Source organism: Ambystoma mexicanum, chromosome 8, assembly GCF_040938575.1.
Source record: "Ambystoma mexicanum isolate Mex_15411 chromosome 8, UKY_AmexF1_1, whole genome shotgun sequence".
Lineage (NCBI taxonomy): Eukaryota > Metazoa > Chordata > Amphibia > Caudata > Ambystomatidae > Ambystoma > Ambystoma mexicanum.
Window position 1 is genome coordinate 539,238,509 of NC_090929.1, and position 24,581 is coordinate 539,263,089.

General features: G+C 43.3%; 1 protein-coding gene across 3 annotated transcripts in view; it reads left to right on the forward strand.

Moving 5' to 3' along the window:
• The window catches only part of CCDC27 (coiled-coil domain containing 27), a 617,891-nt gene that overhangs the window by 379,203 nt on the left and 214,107 nt on the right, over positions 1-24,581 (forward strand). For all 3 annotated transcript variants that reach the window (XM_069610244.1, XM_069610243.1, XM_069610245.1), the window contains 2 exons: positions 19,699-19,920; positions 20,549-20,741. In XM_069610244.1, coding sequence (XP_069466345.1) covers positions 19,699-19,920; positions 20,549-20,741 — 415 coding nt within the window. The remainder of the gene's footprint in view (positions 1-19,698; positions 19,921-20,548; positions 20,742-24,581) is intronic.

Below are 24,581 nucleotides of genomic sequence, written 5' to 3' on the forward strand. Positions count from 1 at the left end.
ATGCTTCTCCATCACAAGATCTTCTTTGTAGACTCTGTCAAACAGATATTGAAACGAGTCGGCATGTTCTTACAGTTTGTCCAGCTATGGAAGACTGTTACCTGAGGAGTTTCTGGGGGTACATCAGCTGTATAGACAATATATGTGACAATCAATTCTGGTCAACATTGTTTGGGGCCCAATCTGTAGTGATTAGCGCTGCTGCTCTTGCAATATGGATACTTGCGTTAAAGAAAATTGAGTCCCTGTTACAATGATATTTTAGTAACTTTTAAATGGCGACCATAAAGAATTATTTTCTGCAAAAGCAATTCATTTTTATATGTCTTTGAAGACATGTTCTTTCATTTCTTTTATTATTTTACGACAAAGTGTCTATAAATATTAAATTGCAATTGTCTTCGTTACAAGATATGTGCTTAAAGTTTTGTAATTAAAACTTAAATGCGTTTTTCTGGGCCGCAAACAAGCATTATCTGAACCAAACTCCAAGGATGATGTCATTGATATTGATCTGTCAAACTCCCCTGACTTGGCTGCCCTCGCTTCTTTTTCTGGATCATGGGACAGCCAAGACTCTAGCAGTGAAAGCAATGGGTCTATTTCTAATGAAACAGATCACTTGAGCACAAATGAATTTAAAAACGGTATGAAAGTAATTGTCTCGAAAATTGAAGCACAGACTGCTTTTTTAGCATCTGTAGTGTAGGAACAACGAGAAGCTAAGCCAATCCTGGCCCTCGTGCTGGAAATAGTCTCTGCCCTGGCCACAAAAGAAACAGCTTCATTGGAGTGCCATAAAGCAATAAAAAAAGCTGGATAAAAAATACAGTGAGAGTGAACATATCTCACGAAACGGTGCTGACAACCATATGGTCAATACTACCTTGCACCCTTTTGTAAAATCTGTAAAAGCTACACCTAAGGGATGGGACTACAAGAAATCTATATTCCACCCCCGACTGAATTAAAAAATGCCTTGACCACAGAAAACAAAGAGCTATCTTGGGGTTTAAAGCCACGCTGCCTTAGTCACATGGAAGATGTAAGAGCTCTGAGACCGAAATAACTTGTTCTTCATTTCCCTAAAACGGAAAGCTCTCTGAAACATACCTTAGTCGAATATTGTACAACTGATGGTACAACTCAGCAGGCACATCTACATGGCCCGATTAAGAATGGTGGAAAAAGAATGTCTGAGGACAAAACACACGGTGCTGGACCACAAATTAAGAAAGTAGATAACAAGCAACTCAGCACAGAGGAACAAAATCAGTCTTATCTGAACAGAGCCTCAACAGACTCTAGGACCACCACAAATGTACAGCTTCCAGAAGAAAAATTGCAAATAGAGAAACCAATGAGCCCCTTGACTATTGACTTACCGATTATTGCCCCAAACGCTTTTAAAGATCTGGGAAAGTGGATTATCCTTGAGGAAACCCACCCCACTGCCAATTTTTGAATAGGACTTGTCTCTTGGCTATTTTCCAGCAATTACCATACTTGAACTTAATTCAATAATCAGATATTCAAAAAATGGAATTACCGGAGTGGAATAGCTCCACAAACTGGACATTAGTTGAATTTGCTTCTCCATTGACGGTTGGCCTGTTGAAAACTCATGCAGACCTATTCAACTGTTTGGATCTTTCCCTGATAGCATGTAGAAAGGTACAAAAAACAAGAATTCAAGGAAACCGGGAGGAAGATCTACTCTCCAACCTTCACTCCAGTTCCTAGATCTCAGAGAGAGAGGCGCTTAGAGCCCTTCAAGCCCAAAGCATCAGAGTTAGTGAGTGGGTGCTCGATGTGGAATATTGGATGCCTGAGCACCCTTTAAATGGGGAAAATTCACCTGTTGCACCCGCAAAACAACATCATTGGATATCGTGGAACACTTGGGGCTTTTGCTCCTTTCTGGCACAACCAGAGGATAAAAACCTATTGGAGGCTGCGGTTGTATTCATTCTGCAAGAAACTTGGTATACCAAACCAATTACCATTGATGGTTTTCATATTCTTTCTCACAAAGCAAATCCCCTCTAAAAAGGGGCGGGCTAGTGGAGGCTTGCTAATTGGGGTTAAATCAAATCTAAATCTGACCCCTTTTCCACACTCGCCAACCTCACCATATGTGATGATGTGTGTTTTACACTCATCTATCATTGAATCAGAAAGAACTTAATTATCAATCTCTATGACCCCTGGGGGCCTCCAGATGAAAATGATTCAAGGGATTTTGGAAAGATACATTTGTAAATGGTTTGAAATTTCTCCTGCTGGACGGGTAGTGATTGCCGATGATTTTAATAAAAGAGATCTACATTTAGCGTCCCCTAGAGGACTTCTTGCCCTCAGCTGTTGGCACAAATTAATGGACCATTTTGATTTGATGTTCCTTGATTTCCTCCCTTCTGGCCCACAATTGAGCAACTATACTCGGTCAAATGGTATTGTTAGTTCACACATTATGGCTTAATGAACTTGGCTTTGAGGATCTGCTGTAGCCCTTTCAAGGTAATGCATAATAGGCTCAGTGACTATGCTGTTCTTGGCTGGTCCTATGAGCATGATATGCCAGTCCGAACAAATTCTTAGAAAATTCGACCTTACTTCTAACTTACATGGTAATTTCTCACATTGGTCCGCCAAGAACATTCAACTCACAAATGGCACCTTGCTCCACGACCATCTAAGCCTGGTAGACGCCTTGAGGTTGGCAGATTGGGATCTTTGAAAAATTGTTACTATCAAAACACAGTCATTGCAAATAAAAAAATGGAAAAGTAGTAATAATAACATTCTGTTTCGAAAGGATCGGGCCATTATTAGAGCCAACCCTGGGTTGAATAACCAGGAAAAAGAAAAAGATCTCACAAATTTGACCACCAAATATAGAAACTGGTTCAAACAACACCAGTTCTCTACTAGAAGTTCCAATTGGCAAAGACTGTTCCAATGGCTAAAAACGCATAATGCAAGTACGTTTTGGTCGGGATATAACGATTTTTATAAAGCGCTATCTCCAATCGAACTGAATCCCATATTTTAGGAGGTATGGTTTAAACATATTCAGGAGCTATATTACATCTCGGATAACCGGTAGTTGACACCTTGAATGTGATGGGCATAGTGCCATATTGACAAAAGTAAATATGATACAGTACTTTTTCAATTTAGACTTTCAAGAAGAAAACCTTATTAGACTAATAGGTAAAACAAAAGCTACTCGAGCACCTGGCCCGGATAGCATTCCTAATATAGTCTTTAGAGATCAGCTGGAATAATGGGCAAAAATATTGAAAACTCTTTTTATGCAAATAGGACAGACTGGTATTATTTCAGAGAGTTGGCAAAGGTTTGTATTGGTTCCAATATTCCAAAAGGCAATCGACTTGAGCCATCCTATTATTGTGGACTTTACTAAGGATTTCGACTTTGTCTCTAGACCTAAACTTTGGGCAAAATGTAAGCAATGGGGGATGGATCCAACTCTGATGTATTACATACAGCAATTATACTCAAATACCTCTATTTCTACACAGCTCAGTTCTGAAGGTTACCACTCTGGTTATTATCAAACAAATTGGGGCCTGAAACAAGGATGCATGTTGAGCCCTACTCTGTATAATGTCTACACCACCGACTTAGAGCCTAATTTACATTAGGCCTGTAATTTTCCTCTGCAGATTAATGGTACACAGATCGTCATCCTGTCATAGCCAGACGATATAATACTTTTTGACCAAACTCTGATTGGCTGACAACGTTCAATCGCTGCCTTATCGGCATGTGCAAAGGATAATGGCATGATAATGAATACACTAAGGACAAAGACGATGTCCCTTGGAGGGGCCCATACAGCTAGAGAAAACTTCAAATGAAGTATTGATAAAACTGTGTGGGAAAACACACAGGAATTCATGTATTTGGGCTTTCTGGTTAAAACCTGTCCATCCTCACTCCTATTATGAATCCCTTGTAAAGGCTAACATTTGGAAAACATATCTCAGAATTAGTATTATTCCCTCCATAATGTATGCAGTGGAAGTACTTCAAGGCAAGCAAGTAAGTTGGTTGGGGAAGCTTGAGGCAAAACTATTGCGCTGTGTTATAAATCTCCCTAAGGCTGTACCAGTCGAGGCACTAAGGTTGGAATACGGCCTACCATCACTTAATTCGTTATGGTGTACTCAAAGAGTTTTGCACTACTCCAAAGTGTGAAAATCTGATCTAAGTTCAAATGCATTGTTACAGCTCCTGGTTGAAAGATTGGATGATGTGCGTAATAACCCATTTATAGACAAAATAAACATCTTCACTGAAAACCATCTAGCAAATTTGGGACTCGTATTGGAAATCTTTGATGACAGTCCCGACTATGAAAAGATAATTAAAACTAAACCTCAACTGAGGGATACTGCCTCAAATATTGATAAATTTCACAATTACAAAAGGTATTGTCAATACTCTTATCAGAGCTTTCCGAACAATAGACCGCACAGTTATCTAACTAAAATCTGCAGCGTTGAATTGACGCGCTTCATTATATGTCTCTGATTTAACACTCTCCCTACTAAAGAATACATAAGTTCATGGCATGCTTCTCCATCATAAGATCTTCTTTGTAGACTCTGTCAAACAGATATTGAAACGAGTCGGCATGTTCTTACAGTTTGTCCAGCTATGGAAGACTGTTACCTGAGGGGTTTCTGGGGGTACATCAGCTGTATAGACAATATATGTGACAATCAATTCTGATCAACATTGTTTGGGGCCCAATCTGTAGTGATTAGTGCTGCTGCTCTTGCAATATGGATACTTGCGTTAAAGAAAATGGAGTCCCTGTAACAATGATATCTTAGTAACTTTTAAATGGCGACCATGAAGAATGATTTACTGCAAAAGCAATTAATTTTTATATGTCTTTGAAGACATGTTCTCAAATTTCTTTTATAATTTTACGACAAAGTGTCTATACATTTTAAATTGCAATTGTCTTCCTTACAAGATATGTGCTTAAAGTTTTGTAATTAAACTAAATGGCCAATACATTTTTTTTTCTTTTTAACTTTCAGGAAAAAAGGTTCAAAAGTATTGCTCCTAACTTGAACTGGGTATCCCAAAGATGCTCCAGTCCCATTTTCTTACAACCGAAAACATGTTGGGTAGAATGTTATGAAATGTATCTTTACCATTGGCATCGCTCTTGCGTAATAACCAATTTATAGACAAGTTAAAAATCTTCACGGAAAACCATCTAGCAAATTTGGGACTCAAATTAGAAATCTTTGATGACAGTCCCCACTATAAAAAGGTAATTAAAACTAAAACTCAACTGAGGGATAATGCCTCGAATATTGACAAATTGCATAATTACAAAAGGTATTGTCACTACTCTTATCAGAGCTTTCGGGGCAATATATCGTGCTGCTACCTAACTAAAATCTGCAGCATTGAATTGATGCGCTTCATTATGTATCTCAAAATCTCAAGTAATTCTGCAGTTTACTTAATAAGGGAATCGCAAATAGAGCCATTAACAGTGTGCCCACTGTGATCCACTGGACTCAACATTGACTTTCAAAGATAGAGGGTGTGACGAGTTTTAATGTGAAACAGTTTTTGATAAAATACAAGAAGAATAATTAAACACCTCAGAAGAGTGCTCCTCACGAGTATAAAGACTGCGGAGGAGGAGGTGAAGGAGGTGGAAGAGGGGGTATTAAACATGCAACACATAACTGCAAACTGTCACCCTGCTCACCTATTATAGGCAATGCAGGTTGTGTATGGAATGGTGACTTTGAGGGGCCCTCTTTGCAGCAGTTGGAAGAAGTTGCTTAGCCTACAAGACACTGAAACAACCCAACACAGACACCAGCAATTCCAGCACTTGCTGTCCAATCCAACACCTGAAGACAACATGAGCCATGTGGATGTTTGTATCAAGGCTCCCACCCTTGTTGTGCGCCACATCACCTCCTTTATACACAGAAGGAAGAATCTGTAGTTAGTCTATTCAAGCTGCCCACTGGCTAGAGGGAAGGCGAGGCATTGGGGTCAGGGGGCAACCTTCCACATCTTTGCTTTTTAGCCTGCTAGCGCTATTGCAGAAGAGGCCCAGCCATATGCAAATCACTTTTAGTCCTGCCACCAATGGGAGCAGTCCAGTCTGAACAAATAGGCCATGTTTCCTCTGCATGGAAAAACAAGCAACCCCAGAAATGTCTGAGGTTACTTGTGATCTCATGCTGAAGGGATGTGACCTAGTATTTCACGCCGAACTGCCCCTTTCTGGGAGGGACTGAGTCTGATTTGCATATGGTCTTTCTCATCTGTAATGGCTTACTGTAATGCTTTAGACCATATGCTAAATGTCCTATAAGTATTTACAATTTTCGTGCACCCTATACTTTCCTGAATTGTGTTGCTAAATGTTTGCACCGGGGCATTACATGAACCAGTAATGCCCCACACCATCCCCCACAGAGGGGTTTATTGCTATTAGGATTCCCCTGAAGTGTAGACTTCGGGGTGATACTAATATCTTACCATTGCATGTTTCTTTTTTCCTTTCCAAGGTTGAGTCGGAAAATGCCATTCACATTAGAGTAAATGCGGACAACTAGACCGCTTACTGCAGTTCACACCCGGATATATGGTGGCCTGTGTTGGATATGAAAAAACTCATATTATACATTGCATCATTTTAATTGGAATAATTCACTGTGATAAAAAAGTTTTTTAACACAATAAATGAAAAGTAGTGGTTGCTATGTTATTGTAAAAATGTTTATGACATATAGCCTATGGTTTTAAACATTAACAACCTGTGTAGTAACTTATATTTGAATTAAGCAATTAACTTTGATTTTATTTTAGCAGCACAATGCATGATGTGATGTAAAACAATGGTCTGGAGGGTTGTCCAGAGCAATGCCAGAGGTTATGATTCATTCATAACATTCCAGCTATCACCTTTCTGTTTGGCTATCACGAGTGGGACAAGCATATTTGGGGTTGCTTGTGGTCTCGTGCAGAAGGGATGTGGCCAAGCAGTATAGGCAGGACTGCCCCTTTTGGGGTTGTACAGAGCCTGATTTGCAACTGTTCTCTCCTTTTCTGCAATGGCAGGGTAGCCTCAAAAACCGTGGTCTGGATGGTTTCCCGGAAAAATGGCAGAAGTCATGATTCATTCAAAACCTTCTAGCCATCCTCGTTCTGTTTTCTCAAGGTTCTTAGTAGTTTGTCTAACATTATTTAACCAAAAGCAAGCCTGGTAATTAATAACATCTTGTATTGCATACTTGTATACCAAAAGCGCAGGTGCTCTCCACATTCTCAACTAATATTTTAAGGGTTTGATGAACACTACATAGTCAATATCAGCAAGACCAAATTCAATATGCAGTGGAATGTTTGCCGCTCAAGTTGGTAAAGCTGTCATTTTGACTTGGTCTCAAGGAATCAACATTAGCAGCCCCCTCTCTTCTGTACCACAGATGGGTGCTACCTGGGCTTCAGCTATATAAACCTCAAGCACATTGCTAACTCTGTGGTCACCAAATCAGATTGAGAAGCTGTGGCTAACACCTGTCTGCCTTTTTAGCACTAAGTCACTCTTTAAAACCTGATGGGTCCATGGTCAACTAATATTAAGACAGATACCAAGATAGACAAAAGTGTTCACTGTAGCAAAAGGTTTGTTTGCAACTTCAACGGTTCAACTTTGTATTAATGACGCACAATAACTTGTTTTTTTCGTGATTGACCCCTTCTTATTACAAACATTGGCAAATTTGAGTTGCCTCTGTAGTTTTAGAAATCAGCACACCATCATCGGAAAATAGTAGTATGCCTACATTACTGCTGTTTAATTTGGGAATATCAAAACATTTAGATAAAAACGTCGACAGCCAAATCAGTAATAAACAAAGTAAAAAGTAGTGGGGTTGGGGCACATGAATGCTGAGCGTACACCTCAACAGGGTTTAGTCTAGGTTTCTCACCATCCATGCCCCACCTGTGGCTAAGTTTTCAGATTAATGGCCTTCAATAGCATCCAATAACTGGCTGTTAATTTGTAAATGTGTGGCACCGAAAACAGTCAATCGCCATTTTCAAATCAATTGAAATCACATGCAGCATACAGCACCTTACCTTTTAATAGAACAAACTAGAGAATGACAAGCTTCAGCCGGAATATTTGATCTTTTGTCTTTACATCCTGCCGAAAAACTACCTGGGGGGGGACACAATCTGATATTCCATGCACCAGAGATCAAGACAGCTAAGGAGGGCTTTGCCAAATATTAATCAGTGATATAGGTAAATAATTGGCTATGTCTTCGGAAACCCCTTTTTGGTTATGCCATATTTTGGTGATAAGGTCTCCATAATATGTCTGAATCTATTGCCACAGGAAGAGAGAGAGAGGAAAGAGGTTTTAAGAAGGGGAATATGGATAGCATGGTAAATGGCAACATGTAATCCAATGAAGGCTTGTTTAAATGTGTTTCTCAGAATCACAATCTTTGAAACATAAAAATGTGTTCTGGCCCTGTGACGGATTGACTTTTGTCCTGTAGGAGTATAAGGATGAGTAGAGGCTAAAACAACGTCTTAACCATCGCGCTTCTACAAACAAAAAGTAAACCCAATCATAAAGGTAAAACAGGCACAGTTATGAAACATACCTTCGCCTTCTGTGGTAACATGGACAGAAGGAAGGCTAACTCTCAAGAGGGGTGTGAATATTAAATAGTAGTAACCCAATCAGTTAAGTCGAACAGTAAATAATAAAGTTTAAGTTGAATCAAGGTTCTATAAAAATATATATACTTTAATTAAACACATCTTATCCAATAATAACTAAATAAAAAACACTAAATAAAAACACTCCTGTAGAAAGAACACAGAATAAACAAAAATAGCACTAACAATAGGCAATAAGAAACACAACCATTACAACTATAGTGGTATGGGTAAAAAGGGTGGCATTGCGGTGGTAATTCCATTACTGCCACATTACCGCACCACTGTACTACGAGTTTTCTGAAGAAGTTGAAGATTTATCTCCAGCAAAAGACCAGAGGTGAATCTGCCACTTCACCACCATACATCTGCAGATTTACCGCTGATGACAATACCACTGAAATCCCCATGCAGTCCTATGAACTCCAACAATGGGGACTTACACCTCCCTACCACCACTTGTAATTCCATGGTAAATGTGCCGGACCAAGCTGCAGTAACGTTAATTGAGTTTGGATGTAATTCAGCAGATTTGCTGCAGAATTACCACCAAACTCGCAATGAGGCCCAGTGTTCTTCAGAAATAACATTCTTTTGAAGCAAAAGGGATTCAAGTGATTTAGCCATTCTCTCAGGCACAGAATTGGACCAGGGGGCAGTTGTCAGGCAATTCGACAATGGCAAACCAGGCTTCCCAGCCCTGTGCTGGAAGTGCGTTTTGGGCTTGAATGCTTGAATGCGGCAGCCGCAGTAGTCCAGACAGCAAGCAGATGTCCATTTGGTGTCAAACTGAAGGTTGCTGTGCTTTGAAGCGAAGCTCAAGCAATGCAGGTTATGGACACCACTAGGTTCAGTTCGAAGGTCGTGGTACGATGGTGGAAAAAGCTGATGTCAGGATGCGGAAGGCGAGTCACTCTGATGCTGTCTTCAAAGGTTGTGGTCCAAAAAGAACACCAGGGTTGGTTCGACCGTCGACTGGATCAGTGAAGAAAAGGCTAGAGGTTCCAATGGCGATTCAAGCGTTTCAGCTGCACAATGCTTCTTTGTTGGAGCTACGGCAACAACCCACCTCAGCTGGCACAGTTGGCAGTGAACTTGGTTAAACAAGCAGTACTGCGGTTCGAAGGTCAGCAAGTACCAAAGGCAGTTCCGGAGGGTCCTGTTCGTTCAAACAGGGTCGACTGTGCTTGAAAAATGGCTCGAAGTGGTTCAATATCGAAAGTGCAGGAATCATGGGTGTCTTGGTTCTTGGGAGCTGTTAGTCCCACTGCGAGGGGCAAAAGTAGTCCTTGTTCTCGTGGCTCCCAAACATGGGGGAGGCTGGCACACACCTTCAGGGGTCCATCAATACAGCGAGGTCCTGGGTACCAGTGTGGCTGGCAGAGAGGCAGATCTTGCTCCAGCTGCAGGTCATCCCCAATGTGCCCTGGGGATGGTTAGTCAGCAGAGCTTGCCTATGCCTTGAACTACCTGTCTTCTCCTCACAAATGGAGGACTTTGGAAAGGACTGCTCTCCAAACCGGGTCCAAACAAATTCATAAGGGTTGAAGTCGAGCAATGAATCACAGAAGGAGCAAAAGTCCACAGGTGATTGGATTAAAGCAAGCAAGTGGTCTTTGCCTTCTAATATCACTTCCCAAAGTGCTTGGTGTTAAAGGAAATGGAGGGGACGGGAAGGAAGAGAGATGAAGAGAGAAAACAAGATGGTGATATCTTCCTCCTGCTCATCGGATCTCCCCCTGTGTACACTAACTCCACACCTTCCCCTATCAACAGCATCAAAGGCCTGTCTAGTATGCAGCACCGTGGTGTAAGGCTAGTCTTTTTGGGATGGCCATGGCCTTTGATTTCTGCTTCCAGAGTCTGGCTCGCTGGGGATCTCAAAATGGATCAAGGGAAAGGCATAGTCATCCAGTCTCCTCCCTTTACAATTGGCAGGGCCAAAACTGTCAGACCAAAATACACATAACCTTTGCACAGCTGAGCTGGGCTCATAGTGCTGACATAAGTGTGATATCAAGAAGTGATCTGGCTGTAGTAAGTATGAGAGATGCTAACCACCATACCCTAACTCATGTATGGTTTATATTTCGAGTTTACAGCTGCCACCGGGATAGTGCCTCTCATAGTTATATGGTTTGGGATCGGAGTTACATATCATAAATGCATCCCCTGCGCTGCAGCTACTTGGCTGTCACTGCACCTATCAAGAGGGAATCTGTGACCCTTGAACCTGTATCCAGGCTACTGATCCACCAGGGCACAGGAGTACACTATGCTTTTGCCATGGAGTTATGAAAGAGGGGTGTTGTGACTGGCCTTTCCCTATCTACTCTGCTCACTATGTATGTGATGTCATGAGTGCCTGGATGTGGAATGTTGTGTGAATGTTCTCTTCCCGGTGTTCTCTTAATGACAGTTGATGAGAGGCTGTCTTATTGAGAGGGTGGCCGGTAGAGGTGTCCTGATGTGTCCGTCCTTATGTACCTGATTCCTGTAACGGAATCTATGTAACCTGTAACTTAAGTAAAGACGTTTCTTTTTGTCTTGTGCCTGAGGCTCTGAGTGATCTGTAACCAAAGGCACTTTTCAACAAGGGGTCTGGTTGGCAGGTCACTGAGATGGAATTACCAACATCATTGTATTGATTAATAAAAATCCAAAAAAACAGACCCTTCCACAACAAGGGTCAGATGGCAATTCCTCACAGGACCTTCATGTGAGAAGGGATCAATTACAGTGCTCTTACTTTCTTCCTATGTCTGCCGTTGCAGAGACTGAACCAGCTGCAGTCCTGTTACATGTGTGGCCCCTCCACTATTTCACTCTCCCTCTCCTGCCCACTGAGCAGTAGCTCTACAAAATAATGCAAAGTGGCAGCCCGCACAACAAGACAGGCTAGTTCATTTTTTTTTCAAAGGTCCTCTGACCCTCCCACCTGCAGGACTATGATAAGCCAGGCGGCTTCGTTTTTTTATTCTGTATCCCAGTCCGACAACTTCTCAAGCCCCTGACACTCCTTTTTCTAGACATAATGATGCACGGTCTGGTACCAGCAGTGACACATGGTCTGCTCTGCTTTTTTCATTTTCTGGCTGCCTCCTTGTCAGCCATCCCACCATGCCCGCCACACACCTCACCCTGCCCCCACCTTCTACTCTGCATCAACATCCCACTCCACCCCAACTACTCCCCCGACTTCCCCAGAATCACTGCACCCCCAACCACTCCACTCCACCCCACCCTCAACCACTCTACTCTACCCTGGCTCTCCAACCATACACACTCCACTCTACTCCACCCGAGTCACACCTCTCACTGACTCCCGTCCATCCCAATCATTCCACTCCACCCCAACCACTCTACTCAAACCCCAACCACTCCATTTCACTCATCCCATGACCACTCCTTTCCACTACACTCCACACCTGTCCTCTCCACCCCAGTCAATCTAGTCTACCACCAGCCACTCCACCACATCCACTTCACTCTGTCCCACCTTCAACCACTCCACTCCAACCCATCCCGACTATTCCTCTACTTCTGCAACCACTCCTCGCCACCCACTCCATCCTGCACCCCACTCTACCCCCACCACCTACTTTGTGCCCACACACGCTACCTTATCCCACTACATCCCATACATCTACCCCCACCCATCTAGCCCCGCTCTGCCTCACCCATCTACCCCACTTCATTCCGCTATACCCCTCCCACTCCACTCTACATCACTCACTCCCCCCGACCCCACTCTACTCCCTCCCAAAACTCTCCCCGCTTCATCCAACCCTGGCCACTCTTCTCCAGCCCAATCCATCTACCCTGCCCATTCTATCCCAGCTCATCTACCTACCCACTCTACCCCACCCAACCACCACCACTCTACCCCCACTGCGCATCCATCATACCCCACCCATGATATCTCTCCCCTCAACCCACCCTTCCACCCCACCCACCACTCTACCCTACCCCACTCACCTCCCCCACTTCTCTACCTCAATACCCCACCTCACAAATATACCTACCACACTAGGCTACACTGCCCCACTACTTCACACCACCCCTCACAATTGTACTAACCTATCCCTTCTGCCACACCCACTCTACCCAACTGCAGTACCCCCAAACTCTATCCCAACCTCATCCCACTCTACTGTTCTGAAGGATTGCCATCTGAAAGTGTGTGAAAGCCCTAGTTTTTTGTATTCACATAAAACTATATGGTTTGATTCTGTTTTGGGAAAGGGAGTTCCCCTTTCATACATGTTCTATGCCAAAATGTTAGTGCAAACGTGTGCCTTGGCCGCAGCCAGTCTCCTGACATCTTCAGTGCCAGCTTTGCAATGTCACAAAGTGAATTCAGAGGTCATTTGTATCCCTGACAGCTGCCAAGGCATCTCATTGCAGGCCAATGTGGCTTGACAACTCCCATGCCTCTGATCTAAATTATAATAATTGTATGCCTTAGTCAGTCTGGTGACATGTATATCTTTAAATATAACCCATGTCCGGTTGTGTCATGGTGACTGCTATGAGCACATAAGCACATTAAATATATACTCTTTTATTTTATTTTAGTGTTTCAATGTTTGTGCATGCTATGTGGATATGACATATCTCCAGCATTACATTTTTGTTAGGTTTACACGCTTTGAACATTGCAATCTCTCAGGCTGGGCACCCACTGCATTTTTCTAAACAAACCACAAACAGAATAGGAAATTTCCCATGTATTCCTGTACTAGACCATCATGTGGCGAAACAGTTTTCTGCTTCTTTAAGAGCACATGCACAGCTACGCAATTATGAAAGACGGTGCTGTCAGACCACATTCCATAGCTTAATTCTCACTGCCCAGCTGTATTTGACTGTGTTTGGGGGGTCATTTTTGTTGCTCTTTTTTAAAAATAGGATTCACTGCCAGTTTGGGCCAAAGCTGAGAGGACTGGTGAGAGTGGCTGGTGGCTGCTGCAGTTTTGTGCTTTTCTGATCAGCCAAGAAGGATGTGACTCCTCAAGTTATGTCTTAAATACCTGAGAGAGAACTTGGGTCAGCAGAACCCTCACAAATTCTGTATCTACTGCCTGCTGCATCCTCATGAGGACGAGGCCTGTCAACTAGGTCAAGGCCTCTCTAGAAGACATAATTAACACAAGTGGCTTTCTCTCTAGGTGGGGAATTCTGTGAGATATAGTCCTTATTTTATTGCTCTCTATGAATGGCATGGGAAACATTTCTTTGGGATATATTCGTGAGAGCTCTTACTGGTACTATTGGCTTCCAAGGCCTGATACTACCACTACCAGAGACATGAGGTGGTATATTTGCTTTGTTAGGATGGTTATTAGTTTCTCTGGGATTTCCCAAAAGTGTCCCTGTTCTATGAATTAGTCTCTCAGGGGTTAATGCCCTGGCCACTCTTCTGACTTATCTTTGGGAATTGAGGTCTGGATCACTCTTCTACTTTCTGGGTTTGGGACCTTGCAATCCTTCCTCTCCCCCTCTCACACCTTTGGACACCTGTTCTCTTCCTTTGGGGTATGGTGCTCCTCACCTTCTCTTTCGAGGACCAAGAGGTTGTACTCCTCCTCTTTTTCTCCTTTATGTTCCTCTTCTACTCCTCCTTCCACTATTACTTGGCTCTTCTCTCTCTCTCCTCTTTCCTTCACCCTCTGGGTTCTTTCTCCACCTTCCTCTTTTAGGTTGCTTCATATTCTTTTACACCTTCTTCTGCCTTCTGATTTTTCTCATCCACTCCATCTTCTTCCACTTGTCAGTTTTCTCTTTTTTACCAACTTTCTTCACTCCCTGCGTTTTCTCCTTATCGCCACATTCCATTTCCCTAGTCTCCTCTTTCTCTCCACCACTCTAGCTGTCAAGTATTACAACTCACCAACTCTGCACTCCACAACTCCACTCTTCTCCTGGGAGCTGGGCCTTTGCTAAAGCTTGGTCTTCATTGATCCTCCTGACAAAGTTGCTTTGTAGTGCAGACTCTGTGTTTAAATAGGTCAGCTGCCATTTACTTGTTGTTTCTGTGTGGAATTGTTGCGTACCTACTCTCGATGCAGGACCTCTCTTTGCTGGCTTTCTCCTTAGCTGGCACTCAGTGTGTCGGTTTAAAGCTCCTTTTTAATGGATGGGGTGTCGGAAAAACATTTATCCAGAATTTTGATTCGTTCAGGTGTTTCTCCATTTGACTTCAAGGGAGGTGGTGACTGTGAGAGACTCTCTGTCTGCAAGGGTTGCAGCTGCAGGGAAAACATTTGTTCGTCTCCTCAAGTCTCCCTGTAGTGCAGGAAACAATGTGGTCCTCTGTGGGTATCTGGGTTGTGCATGGGCGGAGGAGCACTTCTCCCTGTTCCAAGTAATGGTGTCAGGAGACCCTGGACCTACTGGAAGAGCGTGAATATAGTTTCAGAGTGCAGAATACTTTTTTGTAGACCTTCATGATTTTCTGGGTAATAAGTGAAAGAGTGAACATTTGTTTAATCAGTGTCAGATCTCTGGGAAACAAGGGAAGGTAGGGAGCTGGGCATTCGGGTGAGGTTAGAGCTTGTGTGTGTGTGTGTGATGAATGTGTTATGTTGTCATACACAGTATTTTCCTTAACCTTATCATTCAGGAAGATGAGGGAACCCCTTTCCAAGATGGCAAAGGAGGTGTCAAGTATTGATTGTCTCTGGAGCTCTCAAATGGATGAATGTGGAATGGTGGAGAGCATTCTCAACTACCTTTCACCCTAAAACTTTGAATAAGCAGGTCCTGGTTTTTGCTACTCACTGAGGAAGGCCTGCCAGTTTGGGTTAAGAGAAGAACACCGATTTCCTGCCTGCGAGGTACATGTTGCAGAGAATTGGTATGATTTTTTAAACTAATTTTTAGCATCGTTGCCAAGATATAAAGGATAAAGAAAAAGACTCAAAGTGGATTTTAGAATTTGCTTATGTTTCAGACAGAGTTTTAAAAGAACTCATGTTTGAAAACTTTTTTTGTTCCAGTGAGTCAGTATTTAACTGGAGCGTAAGTGTGAACAGCATGGCATTGTTAGCGTGCGCTCCTTCATGATAAACGTATTAGTGGCGGTTCAGGATTGAAGCCCGCGATCTGAAGGCAATTTGGGAAAGGGACGCTGTTGTGTGTGACACAGTGACGTTACGAACATCAGCAGTAACCAGTAGCATGTGATGCAGTGTAGTAATTGAGCTACTGTCTGTTTCTAGTGAGTCAGTAGAAGCGTGGACAGGTGCGCGGACGAACAGACATTTTAAGTAAAGCGCGGGTGCTCTTTGGATTCATTGGAGGTAGCAGCCACGTTCCTCATGCATGAATGTTAAAGACTCGAAAACCGTTATCACTTTAAGTCCAAAAGAAAAAACATTTCTCTCACCAGAGGAAAGAAAGGTTGGGCTGCATTGTGAAACACCAATGTTTTGGCCAAATGCTCAACAGTACACCAGTCAGGCAAAAGCAAAGTAGACAAGGGGGTTTTCAGGTCTCCTGAAGATAAGGATATGTTATTGTATTCATGTAAACAGTTTATTGTTAAAACCATGAATCAGGATCTTGCTGGGCTAAAACCCCTCTTAGAATATGCAAAGGTTGAACAGATTCCAGCCAGAGTTGTCAGAAATTTGAAGGAGGACCTGTAGCTGGCATAATTGTTCTTTGATTAATTTATCCACTTGCCCTTTCCCTTGTGGAGACCCATGGTTAAGCTCTGAACAATTCAGTTGACCACTGGTTCTTTGGAGGGGTTTTGAGGAACAGGCAACTCCTGCAGGATTTGACAACTTGTACATGATAATCAGGCATAGCAGTGTGCACAGGATATATCTTGAATACAATTATAAAATACTTCAAATTAACACAGTTAGCATTAACTTATTCTTCTCCAGCTGTGCTTGAGGTGGATAATCTTGCTGAGATCTATCTCTCTCTATATGGTGGCGAGGCAATTGCACCTGACAAGCGGAGGTGAGAATCCTCACGCGTGCCTCTCTCCAACCGCCTTAAAACTGCAAACTCGGCCTGGAACAATGCTTTTGCACATCCCAAACCAATATCCACTGCCTCCTCCCGCTCCGCTTATGACATTGCTCGCCACTTTTCCTCTAAAATCTCAGAAATTCGTAACACCCTCACATCCCTCCTATCACTGTTTCCTCAAGCCTCCAACAGCCCCACCTCTTCTATTGTCTCAACTACATCCCCCTACCCCTCTTACTGAATTAGCAATCTTTTGCAGCACAAACCCAACTTGTGCTCCTATTGATCAATTTGATACTCAAATGGTCAAAGAATTAGTCTCAAACACCTGCCCTTGTCTATCTGACCTCTCTAACCCCTTTTTCTCTCTGATGGCCTCTTTACTGCTTACTTCAAATCTGCAACTGTCATACCTCTTTTGTAGAAACCCTCTGCTGACCCAAACATCCAGGCAAACTTTTGCCCAGTTTTCCACCATCTCCATTATTCAAAGGTCCTTGAGCGGGTTGTCTTCAACTGGGTCACAAACTACCTTGAGAATAATGGCCTTGGAAATCCACTTCAATCTGCCTTCCATTGTAAACACTCCACTGAGGCTGCACTCATGCATCTTTTCAACTTTCTCAATGATGCTGACGACTGTAAACTCTCTTTTGTACTCCTCCTATTTGGAGGGCTGCCACTTTTGACACTGTCAGCCCTCCGTTCTCCTCCTCTTTCCAGGACCTTGAGTTTCATAAATCTCCTCGCAAATCTCTGACCCCATATCTCTCCCTGTTTACATCCCTCCTGATAAGCAGTCATTGAATCTGTCCACTTCAACGTCTATACCACTGCCCTAAGAAGACTATACTTGTCCCTTGGCTTCCACTATAACATCTTTGTTTATGTCACTCAAATCTGTACTCCCTTTCCCTCCTTTACCGCAGCCATCTCAGAACCAATTACCAACTGTCTCACTTCAATCCTTCACTGGATGTCTCTGTGTGCTGCTTTCATGTTGAACTCTTAAAAATGGAAGTTCTCTTTCTCCCAGCTTTCAACGCATTAATTCCCATATCCTCTCCCTATACTGCCTGACATTCTGCCTATCTCACCCCAGGGTCGCAAATGTGTTCTCTTTGAGAGCAAACTCTGACCGCAACAATTCATCTTTACCACAGCCTCTGCTGCTTATCTCAACATTCTGAAAATGTGTCAATTTCTTACGTCTCCAAGCTGCAACCTCATGCTCAGAGAAATCGACCATTGCGCTTGCATAAGCCTTGGCCTTCCCTTCTACTCCTTATGCCTTCTAGAAAAAGTCCTCAACTTCGCTACCCACACTACTCTACTGACACTATGCGCGTTGCCTTTCCATACACAACTGCTCCCTTTCCAAGTTCCATCTCCTGGTCTACCAAGCTACCACTAGTCATTCTTCTTAGCACCTGTCTCACTGTAGCTCTGCCTACTCACCATCCTATTCCTTCCACTCCTTCTCTGCACTCAACTTCACTGTCCCAATCACCCCGGGCCTCCTCTCACTTTTGCTCTTTCTTTCTACTTGCCAAGCTCCAATGTAGCCCCCTGCCCATCACAATCAAAGCCGTGGCTCTCCTCAAAGTTCGGCTTAACCTTGACTTACTTGCCCAAGAGGGAACTCCCCTTGTCCCCTCCCCCATCCTCCCGAGCTGACACCACCACTCCCTCCAATGCTGTGTAGTAATTTAATTGTGTATTTTTGTTCTACACTCCTGCTTAGCTTGAAGCACTTGCCTTCGAAAGTCACATGCTTCTTATATTTTGTTTTGTTTTTGTTTTTATACCTGGTCTATGTACCACTGTGTTCAGACCCCCATGAAGTGTCTCTCTGCATGTTCTCATCTTTATGCTATTGACAGACACCCATCCGTGTAATGCATTCACCATCTGTAAATAAGATTTTGTAAGTTATTTGTGATCGATATGGAAATCCCCATTTTCCAAATAAATACAAATACGTTTAAGCAGGGAGTTGGAGTAAAGTTCCAATGTAGCTTTTAGGATAACATTAAAGGTGAAGCCTAATATGTCCATTGTGAAATGCAAACAGCGAAAATGAAACATGTAATTTATAATGTGTCATTACACTAATATGCAGACTGCAATCTAGAAATTGAACAATATAACATGGCAAATGCCGACTGCCCGGATCAAAAAAACGAAAAGCAAACCGCAGTGTTTTTTTTTTGTTTTTTTTTACAAAAGTAAAACAGCATTCCCTTGCTGGAAACTTAATCATTAAATGAACACTGCATTTAAACAGGATATGGTATATTCTAGTGATACTATGCCTTGCGGCAAATACATGACATCCTTAGTCATTTACTTGAACATGTTCTACCACTGTAAAAGTTAATTTGCCTCTGGATTCTGTAAGCCTAACCCCTATTGGGAATGTAACCCGATTTCAGCACAACGACAGTATTATTTATTTATTTCGTTCCCGTAGAAGTTTTTTTGGTAATGAGTTCTTATTTTTTTGCAGGAGAAATTTCGTTGTTTGATATTTTGATATTTACATTGTTACCGATTGAAATTGCATTGAGTCTTGCAGGCCATCATTTTGTGCAGCTTTATTGCTTGAGCTGACGCCTTAAGGAGACTTTGATCCATTCCAAGTGGTATTGAAGCCACCGTACAAGGCAGTATTCCTTTGCTCTCTCTCCCATCTCTAACAGACCAGTCCATTACTCACACTGCCGAAATTGGTGCATAAAAAGTATGCCAAACTGCACTATGCTTAAGGATGACCTTTTTGTTTAGGTCTGAGGCATCAAAAGCATATTCATGTACCCATAGCATTGGTATGGACTTGCGTTTGCCTGCTAAAAGGCGTCATCTCTTTAGGGTCTGTACTTTTCCTAGAAATGTTCTCATCCTTGACAATGGCATAGGGAAACCAATATGTTTAATGCTCCATTGCAGGAAGATGCACTATTCTATCCTGGAGAGGAGGAGCGCAGGGAACCTGCTTCTGTGGTTGACGTCTTCAGACAAAAATCTACACCTCAGGATCTCAGGGAACTGGGGGGAGACCTAAGCCTCAGACGAGGCCAAGATCTTGACGGGGAGGCAGAGCTCCAACTGGAAGGTGATTCTGAAGCCGTGGAGGAACAGCCAGATTCAATTTTTCAGTCAAGTGAAGAGGTAAGCATGAGCTCTATGTCGTGCAATCAGTACGTGGTGACGTAAGCTATGTGGAAAGGCGTTTGAGCCCCCTGTAGCCCATCTGTCATCTTGTGTACTGTCTAACACATTTTTACTACCCTCAGCATAGCATATGAGCCCAGCCCTCAGGTCCTTATTCATCCCTCATTAGTATCCTGCATTGAAAGAAATAAGTGGCATACTTGACAAAGAGAAAGGTTGGGATGAATGGGGGTCAATCACATGTCATGCACATCTATATATGCATGTTTTGGGGGTACCAATCTATCAAGACATTTCCTGACTATCTCCGGATTGAATGATCCCCTGAATGGAGTTATTCACCCAAAATAAGAACAATCTTAAAAATGTCAAAACGTTGTTGGATTTGACATGTTCTTCTCCTTTCAAAACATATATCCACATGGTTTCACAAAAATAGAAAATACCCCAAAAATGTTTTAGTCGGCTTTTCTGCCAATATTTAATGAATTGCATCATTTTTATTATGACAACAAGTAGTTAACAATGTTATCACAGTCAGAAAATCTGTAACAGATGCTGCACTAGTACTTTATGATTTTTACGGGGAAAGAGTGTAACAAACATTTTCCTTTCGCTCTCCAAGAATTTGGAGACTCAAAGTCCCACCTCAAGGGCAAGCAGCGCCGGCTCTGGTGACACAGGCAGTGGCATGAATGGCAAAGGAACACAAACCGAGAAGGATGAAGTGCTAGTCGAGCTAGGAAACCTACAAATCGAGAACCAGGAACTGGCAATAGAATTGGATAAACTGAAGAGGGACTACGAACTATGCACGGGTGAGTAGGCCATGGCCTTGGAGAGTTTGGCAGGGGTGGTGAGGCTCTGCTGGATAATAGTCAGAGATATCACGTTGTTTATGAGTGATGAGTGGGCTCTTCCAATGGATGCAAGTTTAACTCCTGTCACATTTGTGATGACGATCAAATGACCGGACAACAACAAGCATACATTTGTGGAGTCTTAATTGGGAACTTATACAATGGGTGGGCATAACGTGAAATATTAGTGTCAGGATACCACAGCTTAATCATGGTGAGTTCAAAGAAAACAAAATAGGACTGGCCTTGGAAACCGATTATACACAAGAACTACAATACCCAGAATACATGGTGCAAAATTGTAGTTTCTATGAAAAGTAGAAAACAGACTTGAATTACATTAGTGAAATGGATGAGATTTGGGCAATAAAGGGACATGTGCAGTTAGAGTATATTCAATACTTAGCAGCAGCACAATTTAAAACCTATTTGTCCGACAAAATGTATCCAGGTCAATTTTATAGACAGAAATAAAATCATAGTGGTTGAACGCTAAGTGACTGATGCAATTAAAGTGCAATAACAAATTAAAAGACCCAAAGTATGAAGCCTATTGGTGATAAGATATTGCCTTTATGATTAATTAAAGGCCAAAAAGATCTAACCATAGTGGTCGAATTACTTGCGAAGTATTGAATAAAACAGGAGAATTTACATGACCCATTTAGGTAGAAAGATGTACCATAGAAGCACAAATATTTACAGCCTTCACTGGTATTCAAACCTTGTCTAATAACAAGTCTTTAGCTTCCCAGTGAATGGGAATCGCCTGGTCCCAGAATCTGTAGACGTCCTTGGTTTGCCCATGGTTCATGGGAACATCTCCCCTTTCATCCCCCTCCTCCTTTGTGTCCTACAACTTGAACGTCACTATATTCTGGTCCCTCCCTGGTTTTCCCACTGTTTGCTCCTCAAGATAACCTGCCATAATGGGAATGTTGATGTCCTTGTTCAGGAAAGAGAGGTATACCCTACTTTTGCTAACCTGCAGTGTCACCAACTTTTTTAGTATCGATTTTGTTCCACTTTTTCTTGACGCAAAATGCAGATGGCAAGTTGGGGTAAGATATTTATGGGGCTGGGGAGCCGGAACCAGAAGAGATCGAACTGCATAGTGAGTGTGGTATCTTCCAAAGTCCAGAATTTGGACCAGAGGAGCTTAGCAGTGTATTTGGTGGCCAACTATCCTACTGTCTCTCTGGTGGCTAGCTATGCATTCCTTTAACACCAGCAATGGAGCCTCTCTTCTTGCTCTCTTCCACTACTTTAAGCCACTCCATTTTCAAGGCTTCCTCTTCTCTTCTCCAGTGTTCTAGCAGCTCTTCTGTCAGTAGTTGATGCCCCACACCTCTCTACTCATTATCACCCCTTCTCTCTAACATCCCCTTTCACACATTTCAATGGTGGACTCTTCTATTAAGATGTCTACTGTCTTTTTTGTCCTTCTTCTCCAACCTCAGTTTTATTCGCTCCGAATCTCCGGCCACTTGTCTTCACCTCTTTGGGTACTGCTATTACGTCCTCATCTTCTTAACCCCTTTGGGCTATCAGAGTGTTATCTCCACCGTCTTCACCCTTCTTGGCACTGTTGTCACTGTCCCCTCCTTAGTCATCTCTTTAAGCACTGCAGCCAGTATGCCCACTATCTTAACCACTACCAGTGCTGTCCTCTCTTTGCCCCACTGGGCACTGTTATCACCCTCCTCACATTCTTCATCCCTTTGGGCACTGTTGTAACTATCCAAACCTTCTTCACTATGGGTGCCCTCTTTGGCCACCACTCTCCTGCCTGCTCTCTACCAATAACTCCTGTTTTCTTTCCTCCTTGGTTTGGTCTCCTGGGTCCCTCCTTGAGCTCTCAGTCTCCTGCATAGCCAAACCTTCTTCACCTCTCCTGCAGCCTCCTTGGTACTGCTCCCAATCTAGCCATATCCAAAACAATTCCTGTCTCCACTCTCCTTAACCCACTCCAAACACCCAACTGACAGACTGGGACTGTGTGCTCTTACAGTGGTGTTTTCCCACCATCTGGCTTCTATCTGGAGAAAGGGATTTCATGTTTGCTGTTTAGTATCAGGACTATATGTTGGGTTCATGTCTTGGAGTGCCTCACAATCTGGATATCAGACTTTGGATTGGCAAGGGACGAGCTGTCCGAGTTATCATGTCCCATTAGAAGTCATTATAAATGTGTTCCTGTAGTGTTGCTATAATATTGGGTGTCCTAATTTTACAGGGGCCATTAACCTAGGGTGAGCCGGTGGGTCGTGGAGTCTAAAACAGGGCGCCTTTGGGCCTGCGTTTATGGCCGGGGTTTATTGCTGGGTTGTAAATAATTCAGGTGGCAGGCCGCGGCCCTGGGTGCTGCGGGGGAATGTGAATGTTTGAAGCGGCTCCAGCCGAATTGGGGGAGGTGGAGCAGAGCAGCACAGGCCTCTGCTTTCCGTCTGGCAGGCTTCAATGGGGAGGAAGGGGGAATGGCCTTGGATATGCCCACAAAGGTATTTTCCTCGTGTGTTTCAGATTCAAGTGGAAGAGGCATAAACATTCATATAATATACAATACTCATTGAGTCATTTCAAAGCTTATGTTTTCAACATTGTTAGTGCCTTTTACATGGCCATTTCAAATACGTTACCTATATGTTAAGTATTTAACAACCACAACATTTTGTTACATTTCTATACATGCGCGGAAAGCGAGGTAGTAGTAAGGTAGGTGGAGCACGCAGGAACAACCGGCTAATAAGACGGATGGCAGTGACACATGGTGAGCTTGGACATACACACTGTGCATTTTCGTGCACCATTTACATGAGCTCCCAATAGGGTTGTATTTGTCTTCCTTTGCACTCTAGCAGCATTAGTTCAGTTATGGCATGGGACCTTGGGGTGCAGCCTTCTCGGCGAAACATATAACATGAAAACCCCGGGACACTTTTGCCATTTGCGCACAGCTACGGGGATGTGGGTACTTCAACCCGAATGCCATATAAGCACACATTCTGCCATCTTCATGGAGGTTACATTTTTTTAGTCAGAAAGGTCATGGGGAGAAGAGTTTCATCACAGGTAGTTTGCTCATTAGTATTTGGGGGCTCTGCTTTTGTCAGGGGACCATTTTACAGTTCTTTTCCACCCCGGCCCTGCTGGCCGGGTCATACTGGGAACAGTGATATTCTGCGGAAGGTGAAATGTTACAGTGTCTGCATCTAGCACTACCTCATGTCCGTCTGTTCGTGGGAACGGGCTCTCAGCGGATCTGCCAGGGAGCAGCGGCCGCAGGGACAAGTGAGACTCTCCAAGGGTGGGGGCCGCGCTGCGGTGTACAGGGCTCAAACAACTTTGATTTCCCAAAATGGTTTCCAGGGCCTAGCTAAATACAGCATGTTTGGTCAATGTCTTCAGCCAGTGGTCCACCCGCCACCTGGGCCCTGGTGGCAGGGGGAACCCCTGACGAGCCATGGACTTCACAGGGGGTGAGAGGCTGCAGGGGAGGGGGGTCTCTTGGACCAATCCTCCCATACACTTCTATCTGGAGAAAGGGATTTCATGTTTGCTGTTTAGTATCAGGACTATATGTTGGGTTCATGTCTTGGAGTGCCTCACAATCTGGATATCAGACTTTGGATCGGCTTGCCCTCCCCTTGGGTGTTCCCTTTTCTGCCTGCTCCACCCTGGCCCTACATTCAAGCCTCTCTTCTAGGGAAACTGAACATAGGAACTTGGTGTATGGATTGGCTAGTTAGCACCACCCTTGAGGATGGCTTCTAGTCTAGTCCCTCATCTTGGGTGGTC